Below are 22,545 nucleotides of genomic sequence, written 5' to 3'. Positions count from 1 at the left end.
TGTTTGGACGGATAGTTTCATCCTGCAGATTCTGTTAGCAGATAGGGAACAAGGAAGATGAGAGCAATGACAAGTGAAATAATCAACACTGAGGCCTAGGTCTTTTCAGGCTAACAGCTAGGAAGAGCTAGGAGATTAAAAGGAAATGGAAAGGTAACAGTAGCCTTGATGTGATAAAATACTTTTTTAAAATAAAGTAAGACAGGCCGGGTGTAGTGGGTCACGTCTGTAATCCCAGCACTTTGGGAGGCAGAGGTGGGCAGATCACCTGAGGTCAGGAGTTCAAGACCAGCCTGACCAACATGGAGAAACCTTGTCTCTACTAAAAATACAAAATTAGCAGGACATTAGCTGGGATTACAGGACACACACCTGTAATCCTAGCTACTCGGGAGGCTGAGGCAGGAGAATCGCTTGAACCCAGGAGGCAGAGGTTGCGGTGAGTTGAGATTGTGCCAGCCTGAGCAACGAGAGCAAAACTCTGTCTCTAAATAAATAAATAAATAAATAAATAAATAAATAAATAAAATAAAGTAAGACAATGGGATAGTAAAAGGACATTGCTCATTTACATATGAATTTACAATTTCAAAAGTGGAACAGTTCTGAGGATGATAAATTCCAGGGGCTAGCTAACGTTTGGGGATGATGGAGATGGAATGGCAATGAAGGCATGGCAGCTGAGGGCTGTCATGGATCTGCGAGACATGTAATAATGTTAGATTTACTGTAATCAGAGCAGAAAAACGAGAACACATCCAGTGTCTGATCTCATTTTTGTGGATGAAGAAATACAGGTCCAAATAGGTAAATAGCCCATCTGTTAGTAAGAAAATCAGGACAAGAATTCAAGCCCTTTGATTCCCAGTTCAGTACATCCTCCAATATAGAAAATATTTTAAATTTTGGGTCAGTAAATGATCTTCAGGGTTACTGGGATCCACCAAATTTCTGTGAGTTGTGTGGTGTGAACATACCAGCAAGCCTCATCCTGAGCATCAGGATGTTTTTGCTACCAGATCCTTAAGCATGTCAGTGATGTTTAAACAGCCTAAACAGTGACTTCAGCATCATCCGCAGGGCAGTTGAAAGAGGAAGACTTAGATTCAAGCTTTGCTATTTTCTCTCTCACTGAGCATACCTTCCTGTCTACTACATTAGGTGGATGTGAAGATCAAAGTGACATCTAAAGGATTTTGTGAGCTACTTCAGCCCCTCATCTATCTTCTGTGTGTTATTCCACAACATTTTCCCTTCACTTCTTCATGCCTGATATACTTTTCCTTGGACAATCCTCAATTCCTCTGCATGCAAAAAAGTCAAGGGCTTTACAGGTGTTGGATGTAAAGCTAGAGTTAATTAGGGACACTGATAAATGGAAACAAATAATCTTTAGATTATGTAAAGAGGATGCTGATAATCAAGGTCATCTTGCAAACAACCACATCTTGCAAACAATTTCACAATCACAATGATTATGTATCCTCTTAGATTGGTGGGGCTTTGTGATTTGTTTTAACCCAATTATCTGTGTCTATCTAGATGGCAAGGAAGCTCAGTGTATTGGAAGTCCTTCTGATCATCTTCTGCCTAATTGTGGCGGTCATAGATATCCTCTTGCTGCTTCTTGTGTCGGAGGAACCTTCAGGTAAAGGAGATGCTTGTGGGTTGGAAGGCTGGGTAAAGGAAGTCCCCTCTAAATGCCAAAGAGATTATTTTATTATTTTACTTTTCAATATGCCACTACATTGCGGTATTCAAAATTCACATCCCCAATTAGTTTAAGTTAAACTCCAAAAGATAAGTGTTCTTTTTCTGCACTGAAACCCTGAATGATAGTGATATTTAGGGTCTCCCAAGCCCCATTTGGTGCAATTTTAACAAGATGCAAAATTAGGCTCACCAGATGCCTGCCCTTCAATCCAGAGTCATGAAGTCATACTGCCTTCAATGAGAAAGGACTGTTAAGGTAACAGTGCCTCCAGCCCCATTATATTATGGAAAAGGAAACGAAGGTTACAGAGAGGTTACATTAAGTTGGCTTGGTTATACCAACATACATAGCTATAGTTTCTTCATAGGTGCCTTTGAAACTGTTCTGTCTGTCTGTCTCTCTCGCTGTCTCTCTCAGACACCCAGAAGCATCAAACAGAATGCCTTCTCTTTCAAGCACATATTGTACTCTAAATAATAAAATGTATGTAATTCAAAAATGTATTTTCAGTAAAGCTGAATTTGGGCTTTGTTCTGCTTGACAAACTCACTTTACAGGTGTGAATTGAGCCTACAGTGAAAGAAGCTGTCCTGATAGTAGAACCCTACCTGCTCCATCTCTTTTCATCTCTCTCCACAGTAAACATTAAGACACTTTCTAGGGACTATTTATAACTTTGAAAGATGATCTGAAAACCATTGATATAAGCCATTTTGAGCTTATTCCTACTTCTCTCCTCTAAAACATTTTTTAGATTACAAGTCTCATAAGATTGCTATCCAGTGTATATGAATAATTGGTTTCTTTTATTTGATATTAAACTAGATTTTCACACTTGCATTCACCCTAAACCACATTCTGATTTATGCAGAGTAGTTATGCTTTTAACTGTCTTACATACTGAACTTTTCTCTGGGTTTTTTTTTTTTTTCTTTTTTGAAGATGTATTTCCATGGGTTGAAAGGGGGGCTTTAAAATCAATTTGTTTTTATTGTGGTAAGAACAGTTAACATAACATCTACCCTCTTACTGGATTTTTAAGTGTATAAGACAGTATTGTTATCTATTGAAACGATGTTGTACACAGATTTCTGGAACTTATTCATCTTGCATAACTGAAATGTTATACATGGGGATTAGCAACTCTGCAATCCCTGTTTCCCCTAACTCCTGACAACCACCATTCTCTTCTTTGCCTCTATGAGTTTGACTATTTTAGATAATTTATTTAAGTGGAATCCCAGAGTATTTGTCCTTTTGTGACTGGCTTAATTCACTTTGCATAATGTACTCAAGGTTCATCCATGTTGTTGCATATTGCAGGAAACCAGTTTTAAGACAAATTTTTATTGAAATATATACATATATACACAAACAAATGTAGAGCCATAAAGATAGTGATAGTGAATATATTTGGGGGCTTTGTTTTGAATCAAAACAAAAGCATTAAAGGACACCTGCTAATGCCCACAGTAACTGTTTCCTCCAAATTCTGATGAAATTCTAGATTTCAGACGGTTCATGGAGTCCATGAGCCAGTCCTACTTCTGCTGTTGTTATGAGGAGAAGATTCCACAAAGTTGATAAAGGCTAAAGTAAGAATAGCTAATGTTGAGTGAAGGTGTTTGTTTCCAATGAGGCCAATAATATCTTCCTGATATGTAGCCTGAGTCATCTGGTGTCTTTAAGCAGCTGTGCCTATATATAAGAGACTAAAGAAAAAACAGTAAGAAAAAAGACTTTCCCAGCTATTTAATCAGGTCTTCCCTGGTAACAACAACAACAAAAAATAATGTTGGGTCCCTACCTGACAGCATATATAAACATTAACTCAAAATTTATCCAAAACCTAAATATAAGGGCCAAAACTATAAAACTCTAAGAAAGCATAAATAAAAATGTCTGTGACCTTGGATTAGACAACAGCTTCTTAGACGATACCCAAAGCACAGCAACCAAAGAAAAAAATAGGCAAATTGGACTTCATCAAAATTGAAAAAAACTTTGTGCTTTGAAGCACACTTTGAAGAAAACTATCAAGAATGTGAACAACAATCCACAGATTCAGGGGACATATCTGCAGATGACATATCTGATGTTAGGCCCTTATCAGATACATCATTTGCAAATATATTTCTTTATACACTCTAACATAATACATTGGAATATAAGATAATATATTCTCTTAGGATGTATAAAGAAATACTACAAATCCAAATTTTTTTAAAAAAAGGTTTCTAAATGAGTAAAACATTTAAATAGACATTTATCCCAAGAAAATCTATAAATGGCCACTAAACCCATGGAAGTATATTCAACATCATCGGTTATTTGGGAAGCGCAAGTCAAAACAGTAACATATCGCTTTCACACCCACTAGGATGACTATAATTAAAAACAGATAAGGCCGGGCGCGGTGGCTCAAGCCTGTAATCCCAGCACTTTGGGAGGCCGAGACGGGTGGATCACGAGGTCAGGAGATCGAGACCATCCTGGCGAACACGGTGAAACCCCGTCTCTACTAAAAAAAAATACAAAAAACTAGCCGGGCGAGGTGGCGGGCGCCTGTGGTCCCAGCTACTCGGGAGGCTGAGGCAGGAGAATGGCGTGAACCCGGGAGGCGGAGCTTGCAGTGAGCCGAGATCGCGCCACTGCACTCCAGCCTGGGCGACAGAGCGAGACTCCGTCTCAAAAAAAAAAAAAAAAAAAAAAAAAAAACCAGATAAAAACAAGTGTTGCTGAGGTCACAGAGAAACTGGAATTGTTCTACATGGCTAATGGGAATGCAAAATGGTGTGGTTACTTTGGAAAACTTAGTCAGTTCCTCGGAAAGCTAAAGATAGAGTTAACCACATGACCTAACAATTCCACTTCTAGATATATAACCAAGAGACCTGAAAACATAGTTCACAGAAAAACTTTTGAATGCTCACGGCAGAATTATGTATAATGCTCAAAAAGTAGAAACAACCCAAATGTACATGAACCGATGGATAGATAAACAAAATGTGGTATATCCACACACACAAAATGTGATTCAGCCATTAAAAGCAATGAAGCACTGATACATACTACAACATGGATTAACCTGCAAAACCGTAGACCAGGTGAAAGGAGCCAGACACAAAAGGCCACAAATTTTAAAGAAAAAATTTTAAAGACTAAAGAAAAAGTCTTTTTATAGGAAATGTTCAGAATAGGCAAATCCATAGTGATAGAAAATAGATGAGTGTTTACCAGGGACTGGGAGGAACTGGGAGAACATGGGAATGTCATTTCTTTTTGGGGTGATGAAATTGTTCTGGAATTCCATAGTGGTCATTTTTTTGAGACGGAGTCTCGCTCTGCCGCCCAGGCTGGAGTGCAGTGGCCGGATCTCTGCTCACTGCAAGCTCCGCCTCCCGGGTTCACGCCATTCTCCTGCCTCAGCCTTCCGAGTAGCTGGGACTACAGGCGCCCGCCACCGCGCCCGGCTAGTTTTTTGTATTTTTTAGTAGAGACAGGGTTTCACCATGTTAGCCAGGATGGTCTCGATCTCCTGACCTCGTGATCCGCCCGTCTCGGCCTCCCAAAGTGCTGGGATTACAGGCTTGAGCCACCGCGCCCGGCACAACTTCTTAACTAAAAACCATTGACATATACTTTCAGAGGATGAATTTTATGGTATATAAATTGTATCTGTATAAAAAGCAAACAAAGTAGAAATAAACGTGTTTAACCTTGGAGAAGTGTTAAACGTCATATGCAAATATAGATACCAGCTTGGAGAAGTGTTAAACATTGTATGCAAATGTAGATACCAGCTACTGGTGATCTGTTGTGTGGAGAATTGACTGAAAGTCTGTAACTTTGCTGGCTTCCTTCCTGGAGCTGTGATTACACTACACATTTTCAACTTTATCCTTTAATTCCTATGCAGATACTTCATTTACTCCAGAGTGCCCGGATATTCCCCACTCGGAAAGGATAGACTGCATACCTGACCAGGAGGTGACCGAGGTCAGAGAAATAAGATCGCTTTTGGTGGCCTACGGGGTGTTATTGAAAAGAGATGAATATGTGAAGTGGGGAAAGGGCGGGGGTGGCATGGCTTCTGGGTCTCCGATTTGTTTGGAGTTCTTTCTTTCTTACCTTATTAAAATAACAATATTAAGATCGTGAGGGAAGCAGTGTTGAGAAAAAGGAAGAGTAGGAAAAGCTAACAAGAATGTTAACCTGTGGATTATAAAGTCCAAAGTGGACGGAGATTACAGGTGCTACTAAATGTACCTTACATGTGATTCCAAGGATTGTGGTAGAAAGGTTAAAAGTTTGTGGGCTAGACTATGTATTCTTTGAGAATAGAGGCCATTAAGCACATGCAAATAGAGAAATCCATAGTGATAGAAAATAGATTAGCATTTACCTGAGTCACTGGTTGAGTCACTTACAGAACTCAGGCAACTTGCTACAACAAGCGCCCTCTGGAATTATGTTACTGGCAATAGAGGTCCCAGTGAATATGTACTAAAGAACACAGGTTTTCTCCCTGAGTAGCTTCCATAAAATATCAGCTACTTGAACGCTGATTAGTTGTGGCTTGGGACTTTTTCATAAAGGTTGTATGTATTTATATATTTAAATTTTATTTATTTGCCCCATATTCTAAATTAAATATCTTCTTGAGATATTAATTAGGACAGTATTGAATTTCAGTTAAATTTTAAACAATATTGACATTTTGATAGATTTGAATCTTCTTGTTATAAAAACTTAAAAAGTATCTCCATTTCAGTTCTTTTCATATATACATATAATTCTTTCTTTTCTTTTTTTTGAGACAGAGTCTCACTCTGTCACCAGGCTGGAGTGCAGTGGCACGGATCTTGGCTCACTGCAACCTCTGCCTCCCAGGTTCAAGCAATTCTTGTGCCTCAGCCTCCTGAGTAGCTGGGATTACAGGCGCCTACCGCCACGCCCAGCTAATTTTTGTATTTTTAGTAGAAACGGGGTTTCACCGTGTTGGCCAGGCTGGCCTCGAACTCCTGACCACAGGTGATCCACCGCCTCGGCCACCCAAAATGCTGGGCTTACAGGTGTGAGCCACCACGCCCGACCCATGTGTACATATATTTCTTAACTGAGTTTTGTGTTTCTCTTATATGTTTTGTTGCATATGAATTATGATGTTTTCCCTAGGTATTTCACATCCTTGGTTTCTATTGTAAATATAATCCATTATATTTTGTAAGTCGTGCTTCTTTTATTATAATACTTCTTTTCTTGCTATTACTTTATATTTATTATTTTTACTTTATATTATGTTTATACAGTATATTTATTTCTATTGATTATATAATTGATCAAGTTAAATCTCCTATTGTTTATAAAAAATGTTTTTGTAGTCCCTTCTCTGGATATTAAGTATAGAATTACATTATACTAAAATAAGGATAATTTTTCTTTGTATTAATATTATCTTATACATTCATATGTCTAATTGTATTGTCTATTTCTTGCAGAATAATATAATTAAAGTGATGATGGTTGGCAAATCTTATTTTGTGCTTGACTTTAATGGAAATTCGTGGTCAAAGTATCAAGCACAAAGTTAGCTACTGGCTTAAGAGAATTGTTTTATTGATATATATTAGCAACCACCTTTATATTCTTACTTTAACTTTTTTTAAAAAGAAATGGAAAATGGATTTTTTCCAACAATTTTGTATTGAACTTTTCAAACATATGGAAAGACTGAAATAAGTTTACAATAATACCCATTGCCTACCACTTAAATTTCACCATTAGTATTTTACTTTGCTTTCTCATGTTTATCACTTATCCCACACTTCATTCATCTGTTAAACTATCTGATTTCTATGCATTTGAAAGTAAGTTCTAGAAACCAGTTCACTTTTTCATAAATTTCTCACCATGTATATTATTAGCTACAGTCCAAAGTTTGATTATAGTTATTTATCTTCAGATATTACACTTATATACAACGCACATACAAAGAGTTGTTATTAATACATTTTGCACAATTCTTTGGTGCACATTTGTTGAATTATGGCAAATGTCTATACATGTGTAAGCTAAACCATTCTATACCCAAAGATACAGAATGTTACCATCACTACAGAAAGTTATCTTACGACATTTCCCAATAGTTATTCCGATTTGTACCCCTTAACAGGTAATCACTGATGATTTATCTCCACGTTAGTTTAGTTTTGCTTGTTGCAGAACTTCATATGAATGGAATCATACAGTGTAGTGTAAAGCCTCTTTCATTCAGCACATTTTTGAGATTCATCTTTATTGTTGCAAATATTAGATAATTCCTTGTATCATTGAGTGATATTCCATTATATGAGTATGCCATAGTTTAACCATTCTTCTCTTGGCATATAGTAGGATGGTGTCCACTTCATCCATATTTTCAAATTTGTAAACTTCAATCTATTAAATATGTCTTTTTTTTTTTTTTTTTTTTGGACGGAATCTCACTCAGTCGCCAGACTGGAGTGCACTGGTGCGATCTTGGCTCACTGCAACCTCTACCTCCCCGGTTCAAGCGATTCTCCTGCCTCAGCCTTCTGAGTAGCTGGGACTACAGGCATGCACCACCATGCTCAACTAATTTTTGTATTTTTAGTAGAGATGGGGTTTCACCTTATTGGCCAGAATGGTCTCTTGACCTTGTGATCCACCCGCTTTGGCCTCCCAAAGTGCTAGAATGACAGGGGTGAGCCACTGTGCCCGACCTCAAAATTAAAATTAATTTTATGAGATTTAGCCTATTGTTAGGTTGTTAGGTGTGTGTGTGTGTGTGTGTGTGTGTATATATATATATATATATTTTTTTTTTTTTTTTTTTTGCTGTATCCACCCTATTCTTGATAGTCATTTGTGAGTTTTCATCTAGAGTTTTTTTTGAGTCATGCTGCTATGAACAGCACGACTCAAAAAAATTTACATCAAATTTTTGGGTGTCTTTGGGTGAACAGTTGGAAGAATTTTTATTGGCTCTATACCTAAGGACGGAACCTCCAGTCTATAGGATATGTACATGTTAAACTTTAACTGACACTGCAACATCATTTTTCAAAGTATTTGTATCAATTTGCATTTCTTTTAGTAGTATATAGGAGTTCATTTGCTCTACATCCTAATCAACGCTTGGTGTTTTCTCCTTTTTCAATTTAACCATTCTATGGTTTTAATTTTCATGTTTCTCTTGACTAATAAAGTTAAATATCTTTAGAAATGCTTATTGGCTAGTTGGTAATCATATTTATGAAATGTATTTTTAATTTTTTGCCTTTTTTTTCTACTAAACTGTTCATCTTTTTTCTTGCTTTGTAGTAGTTATTTATGTATTCTGGATACAAATCCTTTGTTAGACATATATCTTAGTCTATTATTTGTCTTTTAACTCTCTTAATGGCCACTGTTGATGACAAATAGTTCATAATTTTAAAATAGTTCACTTTATCACTTTTTCAGTGGTTGATTCATTTCATATTCTATTTAGTAATTCTTGCCTACTCTCAGGTCAGAAAAATATATTACTATCTTTCCCTTAAAAGCATTATTGTTTTATCTTTCAAATTTAGATCTTTTATGAATATAGTACTGATTTTTGTATATGGTATCAGTAAAGAGTTCAGACACTTTTGTTTTTGTGTGAGATGGAGTCTTGCTGTCTACAGGCTGGAGTGCAGTGGCGCGATCTCGGCTCACTGCAACCTCCACTCCCAGGTTCAAGTGATTCTCCCACCTCAGCTTCCTGAGTAGCTGGGATTACAAGCACCAGTCATCATGTCCAGCTAATTTTTTGTATTTTTAGTAGAGATGGGGGTTTCACCATTTTGGTAAGGCTGGTCTCGAACTCCTGACCTTGTGATTCGCTCACCTCAGCCTCCCAAAGTGCTGCGAGCCACTGCACCTGGCCCAGAAACATTTTTTTTCTTGAATTTTTAATCGATCTGTCACCACTTATTGAACTGACGATCTTTTTCCCTCTGCATTTTAGTGGCAACTTTACTGTAAATTATGTCTTTATAGGTATGGATCTGCTTCTGGAATGCATTTCGTTGAGTTATTAGTTTGTTCTTTTGCCAATACTGTACTGCCTTAATTACTATTGCTTTATGATAGGTCTTAATGTATGGTTATAGAAGTCCTCCAAATCATTCTTACTTTTCCTCAAGATTGCCTAGCTTATTCTTTGCCCTTTAGGTTTCTGAATACATTTTAATTTTAGTGTCTCTCATACCAGCCTGCCAGTTTTCTCACAAAACTTACTAGAAATTTTATTGTGATTGCATAAAATTTACAGGTTAAATTTGGGAAAATTACCATCTTTACAAGGGTGAATATTTCAATTCCTAAACATGGTATTTATCTTTCTATGCACTGAGATTTTAGTTTTGAAATTTTTGATAGAGAGCTTTTGCACATGTTTTTGCTACTTTTTTTCTATTTGATTCTATTCAAGTCTTATTCTTAAATTTTAATTTTCTGTTTCTCTGTTGTTGATATATAGATTTAAAATTGATTTTTGAATACTGATCTTGTAACCAGAAATCTTAAATTTACCTATTAATTGTCCTAGTTTGTAGACGTTTGCTTTTTCTGATATGATAATGTTACCTGCAAATAATAACAGTTGGAAGTTTTTTCCAATGTACATTCCATTTTCTTCCATGTCTTTTAACTCATAGGTTACAAAATTCTCTTTTCTTTCTAAATTGTCAATATAGTTTGAGACAGTTTATCTGAAAGGCAACATGCAGCTATAGTAGGTTTTAGAAAATGGAACTTCCTGGAGACTGATTTTAACTAAACCTAATAAATAACATTGCAATAAAATACTAATTATAGAAATGGAATTTCCTGGTTTTGGAAGAAGTTGGTTACATATCATTTACAGATTTTAAGCATCTATCAGAGACTCTATTGAAGAAATCCCTGCATCAAATGGAAGTTGTACTAGATAATTTCCAAGTTAATTGTTAATTTTTAAATTATATTAATTAACAATTTCTAATGAAAAATGACATAACATCTATTTGGAAGATAACTGAAGAATACTCAAGTTTGGTGTGACAGAAAGAACAGAGACAGGGAGATTTGTTGTGAATCAACTGCTATATCCCAGGCATCAGTTCATTAGCGTCTGTGTTACTGTAACTCATGCCTGGACTATAGTGGAGACTCACAAGTCTCCCTGTCTCCATTCTAAATCCGTGTGGAAGATATGCGGGGACAGAAAGATTGAGTAGTAATTGCCTCTGGGGTTTGACCTTTGGTGTCTGGGATATTGGTAACGGTTGAAAACTGAAGTAGGGGTGTTAGGGCAGACCGCTTACCTAAATGTTTATTGCTTTTTATAGAGGTCTGTGGACTTTGAAACAATTTATGACAATGGAACTGACCTTTTAAATTACACTGACCCCAGTTTCAGAGGGAGCAGAGGTACTTAATATCTGCCTTAGGAAAATCAACTATCCACAGGCCATCCGGACCCCCAAATTCTTTCTTCACTGATCCCTCCAGCCCTTTTTATTATCTGAAGAGAGAGACTGAGACAGGAATGTCAATTAGATCTATGGAGAATTAATAAGTACATTTACAAAGATTGTATGGTTATAATGTAATTACTTTGTTTATAATAAGTGTGAAGCACTGACTTAAGTTATATTTACATTGTGGCTTTTCAGGAAAATGACATCAGATGTTAGCATCTAAAATACTTGTCAGCACTATGCCTTTTTCGAATGAGTAGTGTTGTGATATATTCTCATTTTTGGTGTCACAATCTACACTGAACACAGTCCTTTAACAGGAAAGATTCAGACATTATAGTTATGTAGAGAATAAAATGAGAAAGCTTCCTATCTCCAAATTACCCCCCCAGAATCACCCAGAATCAAATCAATAGCTTAGTGTATATCCTTCTCTTGATCTTTATAAGCTTTTGCATCTATATATTTGTTTTGTTTTAACAAAAATTTGATTATACTATACAGTTTTCCAACTTGCTTTTTAAATTTAAGGCATTTAAATTTACCACATTATATTTTTAAAATAGATTGCTTCCATTGAGATTACCATATGATTTTCTTTTGTCAGTGTCGTGAATTACATTAAAATATTTCTTAATTTGGAACCATTCTAACTTTTGCTTAATAAGACCTATTCATATATTGTGTATTAATTCTTTTAATATATGAATGAATTCAAATTGCTAATATTTTATTGATATTTTGCACATCTATGTTTTTTAAGTGAAATGGGCCTATATGTTTTTGTTTACTTGTTTATTTGGACTGCCCTTTTTCAGCTTGTTACCAGAACATTCTAGTTTATAATTACCGCTTTTGTTTTTATTATCTTACGCACTTTTTGTGGGTTTATTTTGTACTTTTCTAGTGTCTTGGGTTGTACATTGAGTTGTTCATGATCCATGACATTTGATTTGCTTTTCTTTCCCTCATCTGTCTTCTTTCTCCTTCTGGAATGCTCTTAGTTGAGTGCTGCTGTCTGAGTCTGTCAGTCACTTCACCTACTCTTTCTTTCATATTTTCCGTTTCTTTATTTTTTTTATATTATTTTCTGGGATATTTGAAATTTGATTTTTAAAGTTTTTTCATAACACTTCTCTTTCATTGTTTTCTTTTGTAATTCAGTTCAAATATTAAGGAGCTTTAAATCTTGTTGTTCTAAATCTTAACATTACACATTCCTCATTGTTTTTTTTTAAATGGAAATGATGGTTTGACTCTGTGTCCCCACCCAAATCTCACCTTGAATTTTAATACTCCCAATGTGTCAAGGGACCAGGTGGAGATAATTGAATTGTGGGGCGGTTTCCCCCATACTGTTCTTATGGTAGTGAATAAGGCTCATGAGATCTGATGGTTTTATAAAGGGGACTTCCCCTGCACAAGCTCTCTTGCCTGCCACCATGTAAGACATCCCATTGTACTTCCTTCATCTTCCACCATGATTGTGAGGCCTCCCCAGCCATTTGGAACTGTGAGTCCATTAAATGTCTTTCCTTTATAAATTACACAGTCTTGGGAATGTCTTTATTAGCAGCATGAGAACTGACTAATACAGTAAATTGGTACCAGGTAGTGGGGTGTTGCTGTAAAGATACCTGAAAATGTGGAAGCGACTTTGGAATTGGGTAACAAACTGAGGTTGGAACAGTTTGAAGGGCTCAGAAGAAGACAGGAAGATGTGGGAAAGTTTGGAACTTCCTTGAGACTTGTTGAATGACTTTGACCAAATGCTGCTTGTCTCAGATGGAGATGAAGAACTTGTTGGGAACTAGAATAAAGGTGATTCTTGCTATGTTTTATCAAAGAGACTGGTGGCATTTCACCTCTGCCCTAGAGATCTGTGGAACTTTGAACTTGAGAGAGATGATTTAGGGTATCTGGCAGAAGAAATTTCTAAGCAGCAAAGTGTTTAAGAGGTAACTTGGGTGCTATTAAAGGCATTCAGCTTATGTATTCACAAAGATATGGTTTGGAATTGGAACTTATGTTTAAAAGGAAAGCAGAGCATAAAAGTTCAGAAAATGTGCAGCCTGATGATGCAATAGAAAAGAAAAGCCTATTTTCTGAGGAGAAATTCAAGCCAGCTACAGAAATTTGCATAAGTAACAAGGAGCCAAATATTAATTGCCAAGACAATGGGGAAATGTCTCTAGGGCATGTCAGAGGTCTTCACAGCAGCTCCTCCCATCACAGGCAAGGAGGCTCAGGAGGGAAAAATGGTTTCATGGGCTGGGCCCAGGATCCCCCTGCTGTGTGCAGCCTAGGGACTTGGTGTTCTGTGTCCCAGCAGCTCCAGCCATGGCTAAAAGGGGCCAAGGTGCAGCTCAGGCCGTGGCTTCAGAGTGTGTAAGCCCCACGTCTTGGCTGCTTCTACATGGTATTGAGCCCGTGGGTGCACAGAAGTCAAGAATCGAGGTATAGGAACCTCTACCTAGATTTCAGAGGATGTGTGGAAATGCCTGGATGTCCAGGCACAAGTTTTCTGCATGGGTAGAATCCTTATGGAGATCCTCTGCTAGGGCAGTGTGGAAGGGAAATGTGGGGTCAGAGTCCCCACACAGAGTCTCCACTGGGGCTCAGCCTAGTGAAGTTGTGAGAAGAGAGCCACTGTCCTCCAACTCCCAGAATGGTAGGTCCACTGACAGCTTGCAGTGTGTGCCTGGAAAAGCCACAGACACTCAATGCCAGCTCATGAAAGCAGCCAGGAAGGTGGCTGTACCTGCAGAGCCACGGACACAGAGCTGCTCAAGGCTGTGGGAGCCCACCTCTCACATCAGCATGACCTGGATGTGAGAAATGGAGTCAAAGGAGATTATTTCAGAGTTTTAGGCTTTGACTGCCGTGTTGGATTTCAGACTTGCATGGGGCCTGTAACCCCTTCATTTTGATCAATTTCTCCATTTGGAATGGGTATATTTACCCAATGCCTGTACCCCATTGTATCTAGGAAGAAAGTGATTGCTTTTGATTGTACAGGCTCATAGGCTAAAGAGACTTGCCTTGTCTCAGATAAGAATTTGTACTTGTAGTTTTGGATTAACACTGGAATGAGTTAAAACTTTAAGGGACTATTGGAAGGGCATGATTATGTTTTGAAATGTGAGGACATGAGATCTGAGAGGGGCCAGGTGCAGAATGACATGATTTGACTCTGTGTCCCCACCTAAATCTCACCTTGAATTGTAATGGAACTTCAATTGTAGTTGTAATTATAACTGAAATTCAATTGTAGGCCAGGCACAATGACTCATGTCGGTAATCCCAGCACTTTGGGAGGCTGAGGTGGGTGGATCACCTGAAGTCAGGAGTTCAAGACTAGCCTGGCCAACATGGTGAAACCCTGTCTCTACTAAAAATACAAAACTTAGCCAGGTGTGGTGGTGGAAGCCTGTAATCCCAGCTACTTGTGAGACTGAGGCAGTAGAATCACTTGAACTCAGGAGGTGAAGATTGCAGTGAGTCGAGACTGCACCATTGCACTCCAGACTGGGCAACAAGAATGAAACTGTCTCCAAAAAAAAAAAAAAAGAAAGAAAGAAATTCAATTGTAATTGAATTTCTGAATTGCCACACTGCATTTTATTTTGCTGTGTTATAAACAGATTTGTAATTTTTTTCTTAAAATCACTTCTGTCATTTCATGTAAGTTTAGTTAGGTGAGGAAGGTGAATGCCTATGTTTATTCTAACACATTGGTCTCAGTTGCCATTTGTTTTATTTATCATAACAAAATAATTTTATGTAAATTAATGTGAAAATTATAAGACCTTTACAAAATAAATCTTGCTAAATAACACCAAAAAATATTTATAATCAAGCCACTCTGAGAAAGAACCACATGTGATTTGTTTTTGCCTTGGACATAGTAGAGACATTGTGAATTTCTATATTGCCCTCTGTCCTAGTTTTATTTTAATCATCTCTAATTTTCTTAGCTTCCCTTTGCTTACTTTTTGGAAATGCATTTCTTTTTTTGCTGTGTTGTTAGCCACTTGCATGACTCTTTCTCATGGGAAAGTCCAAACTTCTTGGTCTGGTTTCCAACCCACTCCTGATAAAAATACTATGTGATTTCCAGCTTCATTCTCATACTCAATGTTTTCAGCACAAGAAATGTGTGGTTTTTCTGAGTCTGTCATGCATTGCTGCCTTCTCCGCTGGGAATACTGTTGCTCTGTCTAACCTCCCCTAGTGCTTCATGACGGGACTTACCTTTCACTTACCTTTCACTTACCTGGAAGCTCTCCCTACCCCACTCCAACCCTACTAGGCTGGGTACAGTGACCGTGTGTTCCCTCAGCTCCTGGACACACTTGGTGGAGACCTCATATCATCATGCTGTATGTAATTGCTTTTCTAATTGTATGGATTTGCCACTAGACAGTAAGTTTGCTGAGGGCACAGGCTCTGTCTTGTTTATCTGTATTATCAGTTCCATGTCTGGTAGATAATAAACATATATTGGACAGTTGGATAGATGCATGAATAAATAAAGAACAAATAAATTAGTGAATATAATTATAACCTATCTTAAATTCTCCTTGGAATAAAATGGATTATAAATAAATAGACAGGTAATACTTTCCTTCCCTCAGTTTATATACTGCTAACTCTGTGTCATTGTTACAGGATATCTGCAGATGGCAATATAAGTGCTGCTGGTCACCTGTGGAGGATGCCAATGTCCCTAGGTGCTTCTTCCCCTGTAACTGGGGCTATGAAGCCAGCAATGGCCATACAAATACAAGCACAGGTGAGCACTGCCCTGATGTTGTGCCTGGGAACAACTCCTTATGGCCCAGATACATCAACTGCAAAGTAAAATAAAAGGTAAAAGTCAGGCGGGCACGGTGGCTCACGCCTGTAATCCAAGCACTTTGAGAGGCCGACGCAGGTGGATCATGAGGTCAGGAGTTCAAGACCAGCCCATCAATGTGATGAAACCCCATCTCTACTAAAAATACAAAAATTAGCTGAGCATGGTGGCAGGTGACTGTAATTCCAGCTACTCGGGAGGCAGAGGCAGGAGAATCGTTTGAACCTGGGAGGTGGACGTTGCAGTGAGCCAAGATCACACCTTACACTCCAGCCTGGGCTACAGGGCAAGACTCCATCTCAAAATAAAAACAAACAAACAAAAACCCCTAAAAGTTAGTCTCCTTCTCTTTCTCTCCCCCTATCTTGCCACCCATAGGATTTACTGCCCAGTTGAAAAGGTTGCCGTCCCCATCTCTGTTTGGAAATGATGTCGCCACCACCCTTTTCACAGCTGAATATCAGACATCCAATCGGTTTCATTTTAAGGTTGGTTTGGGAGTGACTGCTAAATACATTTTGAAGAAAGCAGTGTGTCCACATTGGGCTTGAAGTGTGGAAGCAGAAGGTACTTCTCTTCCTCTCTGCAGGAATCTCTGGATGGGATGGGCAGGCTAATTTTTATTTGATGGGGCACACGTAATTGGGTGATTTCACAAATCAGGAGCCACAATGTCAAGAATTAGAAGCTATTCTCATGGGGTGCTATTTGAGATGGAACGTCTTTTATAGCTCTGTCTACAAGGAAGTGGTCTTATCTCCAGTTGTCCCTTCTGTTTTTATTTTGACAGATCACTGACTATAATAACATACGCTATGAAGTTTCCCATGAAAATATTAGGCTGGTTGATGGGACTGCTGATGCCTCCAATTTGACCTATTATGTGGAGGTTACTGATAAACCTTTCAGCATCAAAATAATGAGGACAAGCAACAGAAGAGTCTTGTGAGCTTTTCAACCCTCTTGGTGCATCTTTGAACACACAGTTCTGATATTACTCATTCTGATTTACTGTGGGTGGGCAGTTAAATATTTAAGTACAACTAGAGAAAATGTTTGAATATCAGAAAAATGTCAAAGAGTTTGCTGTAAAATAACAGTGTTAGCCTATCATGCTCCTAAAACAGAATACTAAAACGTAATACTAAAATGCTTGCTAAATTATATAATTATATACAATATATAGATATATTTAAATCATATATAAATATATATAAATTAATATATTTTAAATATAATATATAACATATGTATTTAATATACAAATATGTCATATTTATACATTGAATATATTTACACATATTTATATGTTTATATTAAATATAAATGTTTAATATATATTTAATATACATTAATTTAGATTTAATGTAAATATTTAATGTATTAGAATGTATTTAATAAACATTAATTTATATTTAATATAAATATTTAATATATGTTAATATACATCAATATATTGAATATAAATATATATTTCGCATAATATATTTTTATTTATCTAAATATTTATATAAAATTCAATAATATATATTTATATATTTAAATATGTAGTATATTTAATATATTTATCTATTTGTATAATATAATATATTTATATATACACAGAAATATACTTCTGGCTTACATAGGTTGTAAAATAGGGGATTTTATTGTTTTAAATTATTATTCATACTGGAACTCAAACTTCATTGTCTATTATTTTAAATTATTATTCACTGTGAATTTTGCTATCAAGCAGTGACCAACAATTTGAGCTTAATTCACAAACTGTATGGAGTAAATAGAAGTATTAGTGTCAGTAAAACCAGTACTCACATCCTGGTACCAGTAAGTCAACTGTGTTATATATCAGACAAAATACCTCTTCTTAACAGTATCAGTTTCCTTGACCAAAAAAAGGGACTCAAAATATCCACTTTTGCTAGGGGTAATGAGACGTTGTTTATAAAACACCCAGAGTGGTGCCTGGAATGTAGTAGATGCACATTAAATATGAAGTCAACTCTGCTCTCTTTCCCCAATTGTCCAACCTGAGCTCCTGGCATCCTGCCACTAATGCCGTCTTCCTCTCGAATCAAAGAACCAGAGGTGCCCTAGAAAGGCCTTCAAAGGTAGTGTGAAAATTGATAACACATGAAACAACAGAGGTCTAAGTGTATGTGGAAAGGAAAGATAGCTTTCTAGCAGAGGAAAGAGTGTTTTTTGGTGATGCTTGCTCTACTTACCCTACGGCCCAGGTTGGACACTAGCATCGGGCCCCTCCAGTTTGCCCAGCAGTACCTGCAACTGTCTTTCCGACTACCCAGTGCCAATGTGTATGGGCTGGGAGAACATGTGCACCAGCAGTACCGCCACAACATGACCTGGAAGACCTGGCCCATCTTCACCCGGGATGCCACCCCCACCAAGGTGAGGTGCCTTTCCTCCTCAGTATCGCCTACAGTAAGGGATACCCTCCTTCTTTCCCTAAAAGTAGTCTGCGGGAATACATCTATCTTACTTCGATCATTTTAGATGTGTTAGTGTTGAGGAATATTTGTTCTTGAGACTTATAAATTCAAGAATACAGCAATATTGGAAATAAAAAAATAAATTAGAAATTTTCTAGCAAATTTGAAATGTAGCATTTTTTTAAACAAACTTCATTTTTAATGGGAAATATAATTTCATGATTATATTAGAACCTAGTATACTTCTGCCAAATTACTATGTATTGGTTTAATAACTGAGGAAATGAGGGCTTCAGTAGGAGCCATGCTCAGTAGAACTCAGTGGACTAAAAATGTCTCTTGACAGCTTTCATACTGTTCTAGGTGTTTGCTAGTGAAAGTATGTTTCAGAGACGTCAGCGTTGGCATCACCTGGGAGGTTGTTAGAAATGCAGAATCTCAAGTCATAGCCCAGACCCACTGGATCCAAATCTGCATTTTTACAAGACCCCTCGGTGACTCACATTCATATTAAAGTGGGAGAAGGACTGCTCTAGATTAGTGCCTCTCAGCTTACCTGGAGTGAAGGACTAGTTTCTTTAAAAAAAAAAAGTAAAAAATCCAGCATGGGCAATACTTCTGTAAAATACAATTAAAATATATTACTGAAAAAATGAAATAAAAAATCCAAAGACATACCAAAAAAGCCTAAATTTTCAGTTGAACAGACATAAAAATATTACCCTTTTCAATTGCTAGGAAAGAATTTCTAAACTTTGACTTTTGGTTTTTGTACTTGTCTTGCGGTTGACTGATAACAAAGGATTTGAGGAGGTATTGTTCCATGGACAACGCTTTGAGTCACGTAGGTTTGTAGAGCATGTCTTGAAGCCTCCGTGGTGCTGATGATATTTCTTGGATCTGTGCAAGAGCCACAAGCTGAAGTATGGTGCAAGGGAGACAGAGAGCTGACATTTTGCAATTCATATTTGGCAGAAGATGAACAAAGCAAGTAGCACATTAACCTGTAGCCTAGCTAACAGCATCTGATACAATGGAGGGAGTGACCTTGCAGAGCAGAGCAAAGACAAAAAAGCAATGGCCAACACATGTAATAAGTGTTTGGTCAAGGACCCTGGCAAATATTGAAAACTATGAATTGTACTACGTTTGACTTTCTATAGCTGACATTCCTAAATTGTAGTCACAAATTAGATGTAATGCCTTCTACCCTTCCTGTTTTTCTTCCTTTCTTTTTTCTTTTCTTTTTCTCCTGCTTTTTTCTTTCTTCAAAATGTATTTTAAAAATTTTGTCTGTATGCTATCCAAGTGTCATGCCATTAGTTTTCCTGGCTATAATTTTACATCTAGTCTAGGCTTATTGGTCTTCTTAATTTTGCAAATTATGTTGATTCTTTTTTCCCCCTCTCCTGGCATTTACCATTATCAGTATTATTGCCTTATGCTGTGGCTAAGATGATGATACTGTCACACAGGGAGCTTGTAAAACATTCTCCATATTCTGATCTCAACTTCTTTTATTCTTAAGGCACTTAGAGTTATACACACACACACACATACACACACATACACACACACATTATCTCTTCTTGTATCAGTGCTCATCACAGCTTTGTCACAGATTTAAATATTTTTTCTTTCTCTTTTTATTAGTTTTAAGCTTTTTTTCCACTTAAGTATTATATGTTAACTACAGAAACATTAGAAAATACAACTAGGCATAAAAAATTCAAAATTACTCATAATACCATCACTTTCTGCTAATATTTTGGTATACATCATAGCAAATATGTTTACAAAATAACTTGATTGAGTTATAATGCATAGGCCATAAAATTCATCTGTTTTAAGTGTGCAATTCAATGACTTTGAGCACATATACTGAGTTGTGCAAGCATCGTCATAATCCAGTTCTATAACTTTGGCATCACCGCAATAGGATCCCTTCTGCCCTTTGAGACTTAAACTCCAGAGCTTGCTTCAGCCCGAGCCAAATACTAACCTACTTTCTGTCCCTATAGATTTGACTTTTCTAGATATTTCATATCAATGAAATCATACAATATATGGTTGTGTCAGTTTCTTTCCCTTAGCATAACACTTTCAATGTTTATTTATGTTGTAGTGTGTATGATTATTTTATTATTGTTGAATGGAATTCTATTGTATAGATATACCGTATTCTGTTTATTCATTTTCCAGTTGATAATATCATTTCAATGCCTTTTTGATACAATGTTATACTACATGAAGTGTTGACCAAGTATATGTTATAGATGGCTTTTGAATTTATTTTAGGGTGAATGAAAACTTTCTTAACATATAACACTATTACTGTTCTTCTGTTTTGCTGACAGGACATGATTAATCTGTATGGAGCTCATACATTCTTCTTGTGCCTTGAAGACGCCAGTGGCTCCTCTTTTGGAGTTTTTCTGATGAACAGTAATGCCATGGGTAGGAAGCATCTTTTTGTCTTCTGTAGGTAGGAATATGTTTTAGGATTCTGCTTTTATAAAAACTTACTTTTATGGTGAGATCACTGTTGAACAGAAAGCATTTTGAACCTACAATACTTTTGCTGAAACTGGAACCTGAAAGTAGGTTAACCTGTCTACAAATCCAGGTCATAGATGACATTATTTTCATTTAAAACCACTGCAGGGGTCTTCTTTGATACAATGTTTCCCCTTATAGTCCATAGAAAATAGGATCCACTGATAGATGCATTCCAAAAATACCTGTAGATTTCAACGTGTAAATTGTGCTTTCTGCCTGTAGGCAACAAGGTTGTGTTTTGTAGGCTCTTTCTCATAGCCCAGCCACCCTTTCCCCCTCCAAATCTTCCTCCTCCAGCTTCTGGATTAATGGTACTCCAATAAGCATTTTTACTTATTTTTAAATATTTAGTTGTAGTCAAACTCATCTAATAAAATTTTTAAAAGGTTTTTTGGGTGAAGCCACTCACAAAACCCAGAAGCTTGTATTTGTATGTGGCTAGGTTAAAATAAAATTTGTTCTTCTTTTTCTTAAAAAAAACAAACAAACTCAAGTCTTCATTGGTGTCCTACACATTAAATATTTTGACAAACTCCAACAACAATCCTCTGATAAAAAGAACAGTGTGATTTTCATCCCTTTCAAAATGAGACTGAGACTCTTTTAGATAGCTCAGCTATTTATACTGCAGAGAAGAGTCTACTTCCAACCAGAAGATTCTAATAAATCTCATTATAATTTTTTCAGAGGTTACCCTTCAGCCAGCTCCTGCAATCACTTATCGCACGATTGGAGGCATTCTTGACTTCTATGTATTCCTAGGAAACACTCCAGAACAAGTGGTTCAGCAATACTTGGAGGTATGTTTTTGCATTTAGATAGTCCTTATTTACTGCTATTATCACGTATACTCATTATAAATTAATAAAAGGTATTAGTAAACTATATGGATTATAAATGCTGGGATAGTCTTTCATCTACTGTTTATTTATTTTGATGACCTTTATTTGGTGCTTTCTGCATTCAAAAGGACACTGTGCAAGGCTTGAGAAATGCAAAATAAGTCAGACACTATCCTGCTTTCAAGTAACTCATGGTCCATTCATGTATCCCACCAATCAGCAAAGCTTATTCATTCAATAAGTTAAAATTCAGTGAAAAGGAACTACCTAAATAAACTTTGCTAGCTATTCATATTCGACTCAAATTACAGAAAAGGAAGAAACTTGAGGTTGGACACAGTGGCTAACACCTGTACTTCCAGCACTTTGGGAGGCCAATGCAGGCAAATCGCTTGAGGTCAGGAGGGCAAGACCAGCCTGGCCAGCATGGCGGAGCTCTGTCTCTACTAAAGATGCAAAAATTAGCTGGGCGTGGTGGCATGTGTCCGTAATCTCACTCTTAATCTCGTCAGTTCTTATTCCTTTACCCTTTGCACATACCACTATCTGAAATTACATTAGACATTTATTTATTTCCTCTAAGCTCTGTGAGGGCAGGACTATGTTTGTT

At 37.0% G+C, this 22,545-nt stretch overlaps 1 protein-coding gene across 1 annotated transcript in view; it reads left to right on the top strand.

Moving 5' to 3' along the window:
* The first annotated feature begins 480 nt into the window (after positions 1-480).
* The window catches only part of MGAM2 (maltase-glucoamylase 2 (putative)), a 115,158-nt gene continuing 93,093 nt past the window's right edge, over positions 481-22,545 (top strand). The window contains exons 1-8 of the mRNA XM_031664960.1: positions 481-1,648; positions 5,634-5,713; positions 15,898-16,021; positions 16,463-16,572; positions 16,875-17,029; positions 18,322-18,493; positions 20,892-20,991; positions 21,781-21,893. Coding sequence (XP_031520820.1) covers positions 1,543-1,648; positions 5,634-5,713; positions 15,898-16,021; positions 16,463-16,572; positions 16,875-17,029; positions 18,322-18,493; positions 20,892-20,991; positions 21,781-21,893 — 960 coding nt within the window. The 5' untranslated portion in view covers positions 481-1,542. The remainder of the gene's footprint in view (positions 1,649-5,633; positions 5,714-15,897; positions 16,022-16,462; positions 16,573-16,874; positions 17,030-18,321; positions 18,494-20,891; positions 20,992-21,780; positions 21,894-22,545) is intronic.

The sequence above is a fragment of the Papio anubis genome, chromosome 4 (genome assembly GCF_008728515.1).
Source record: "Papio anubis isolate 15944 chromosome 4, Panubis1.0, whole genome shotgun sequence".
NCBI lineage: Eukaryota > Metazoa > Chordata > Mammalia > Primates > Cercopithecidae > Papio > Papio anubis.
The sequence above is the reverse complement of the archived record's forward strand: the minus strand, read 5'-3'. Positions and strand labels throughout refer to the sequence as shown.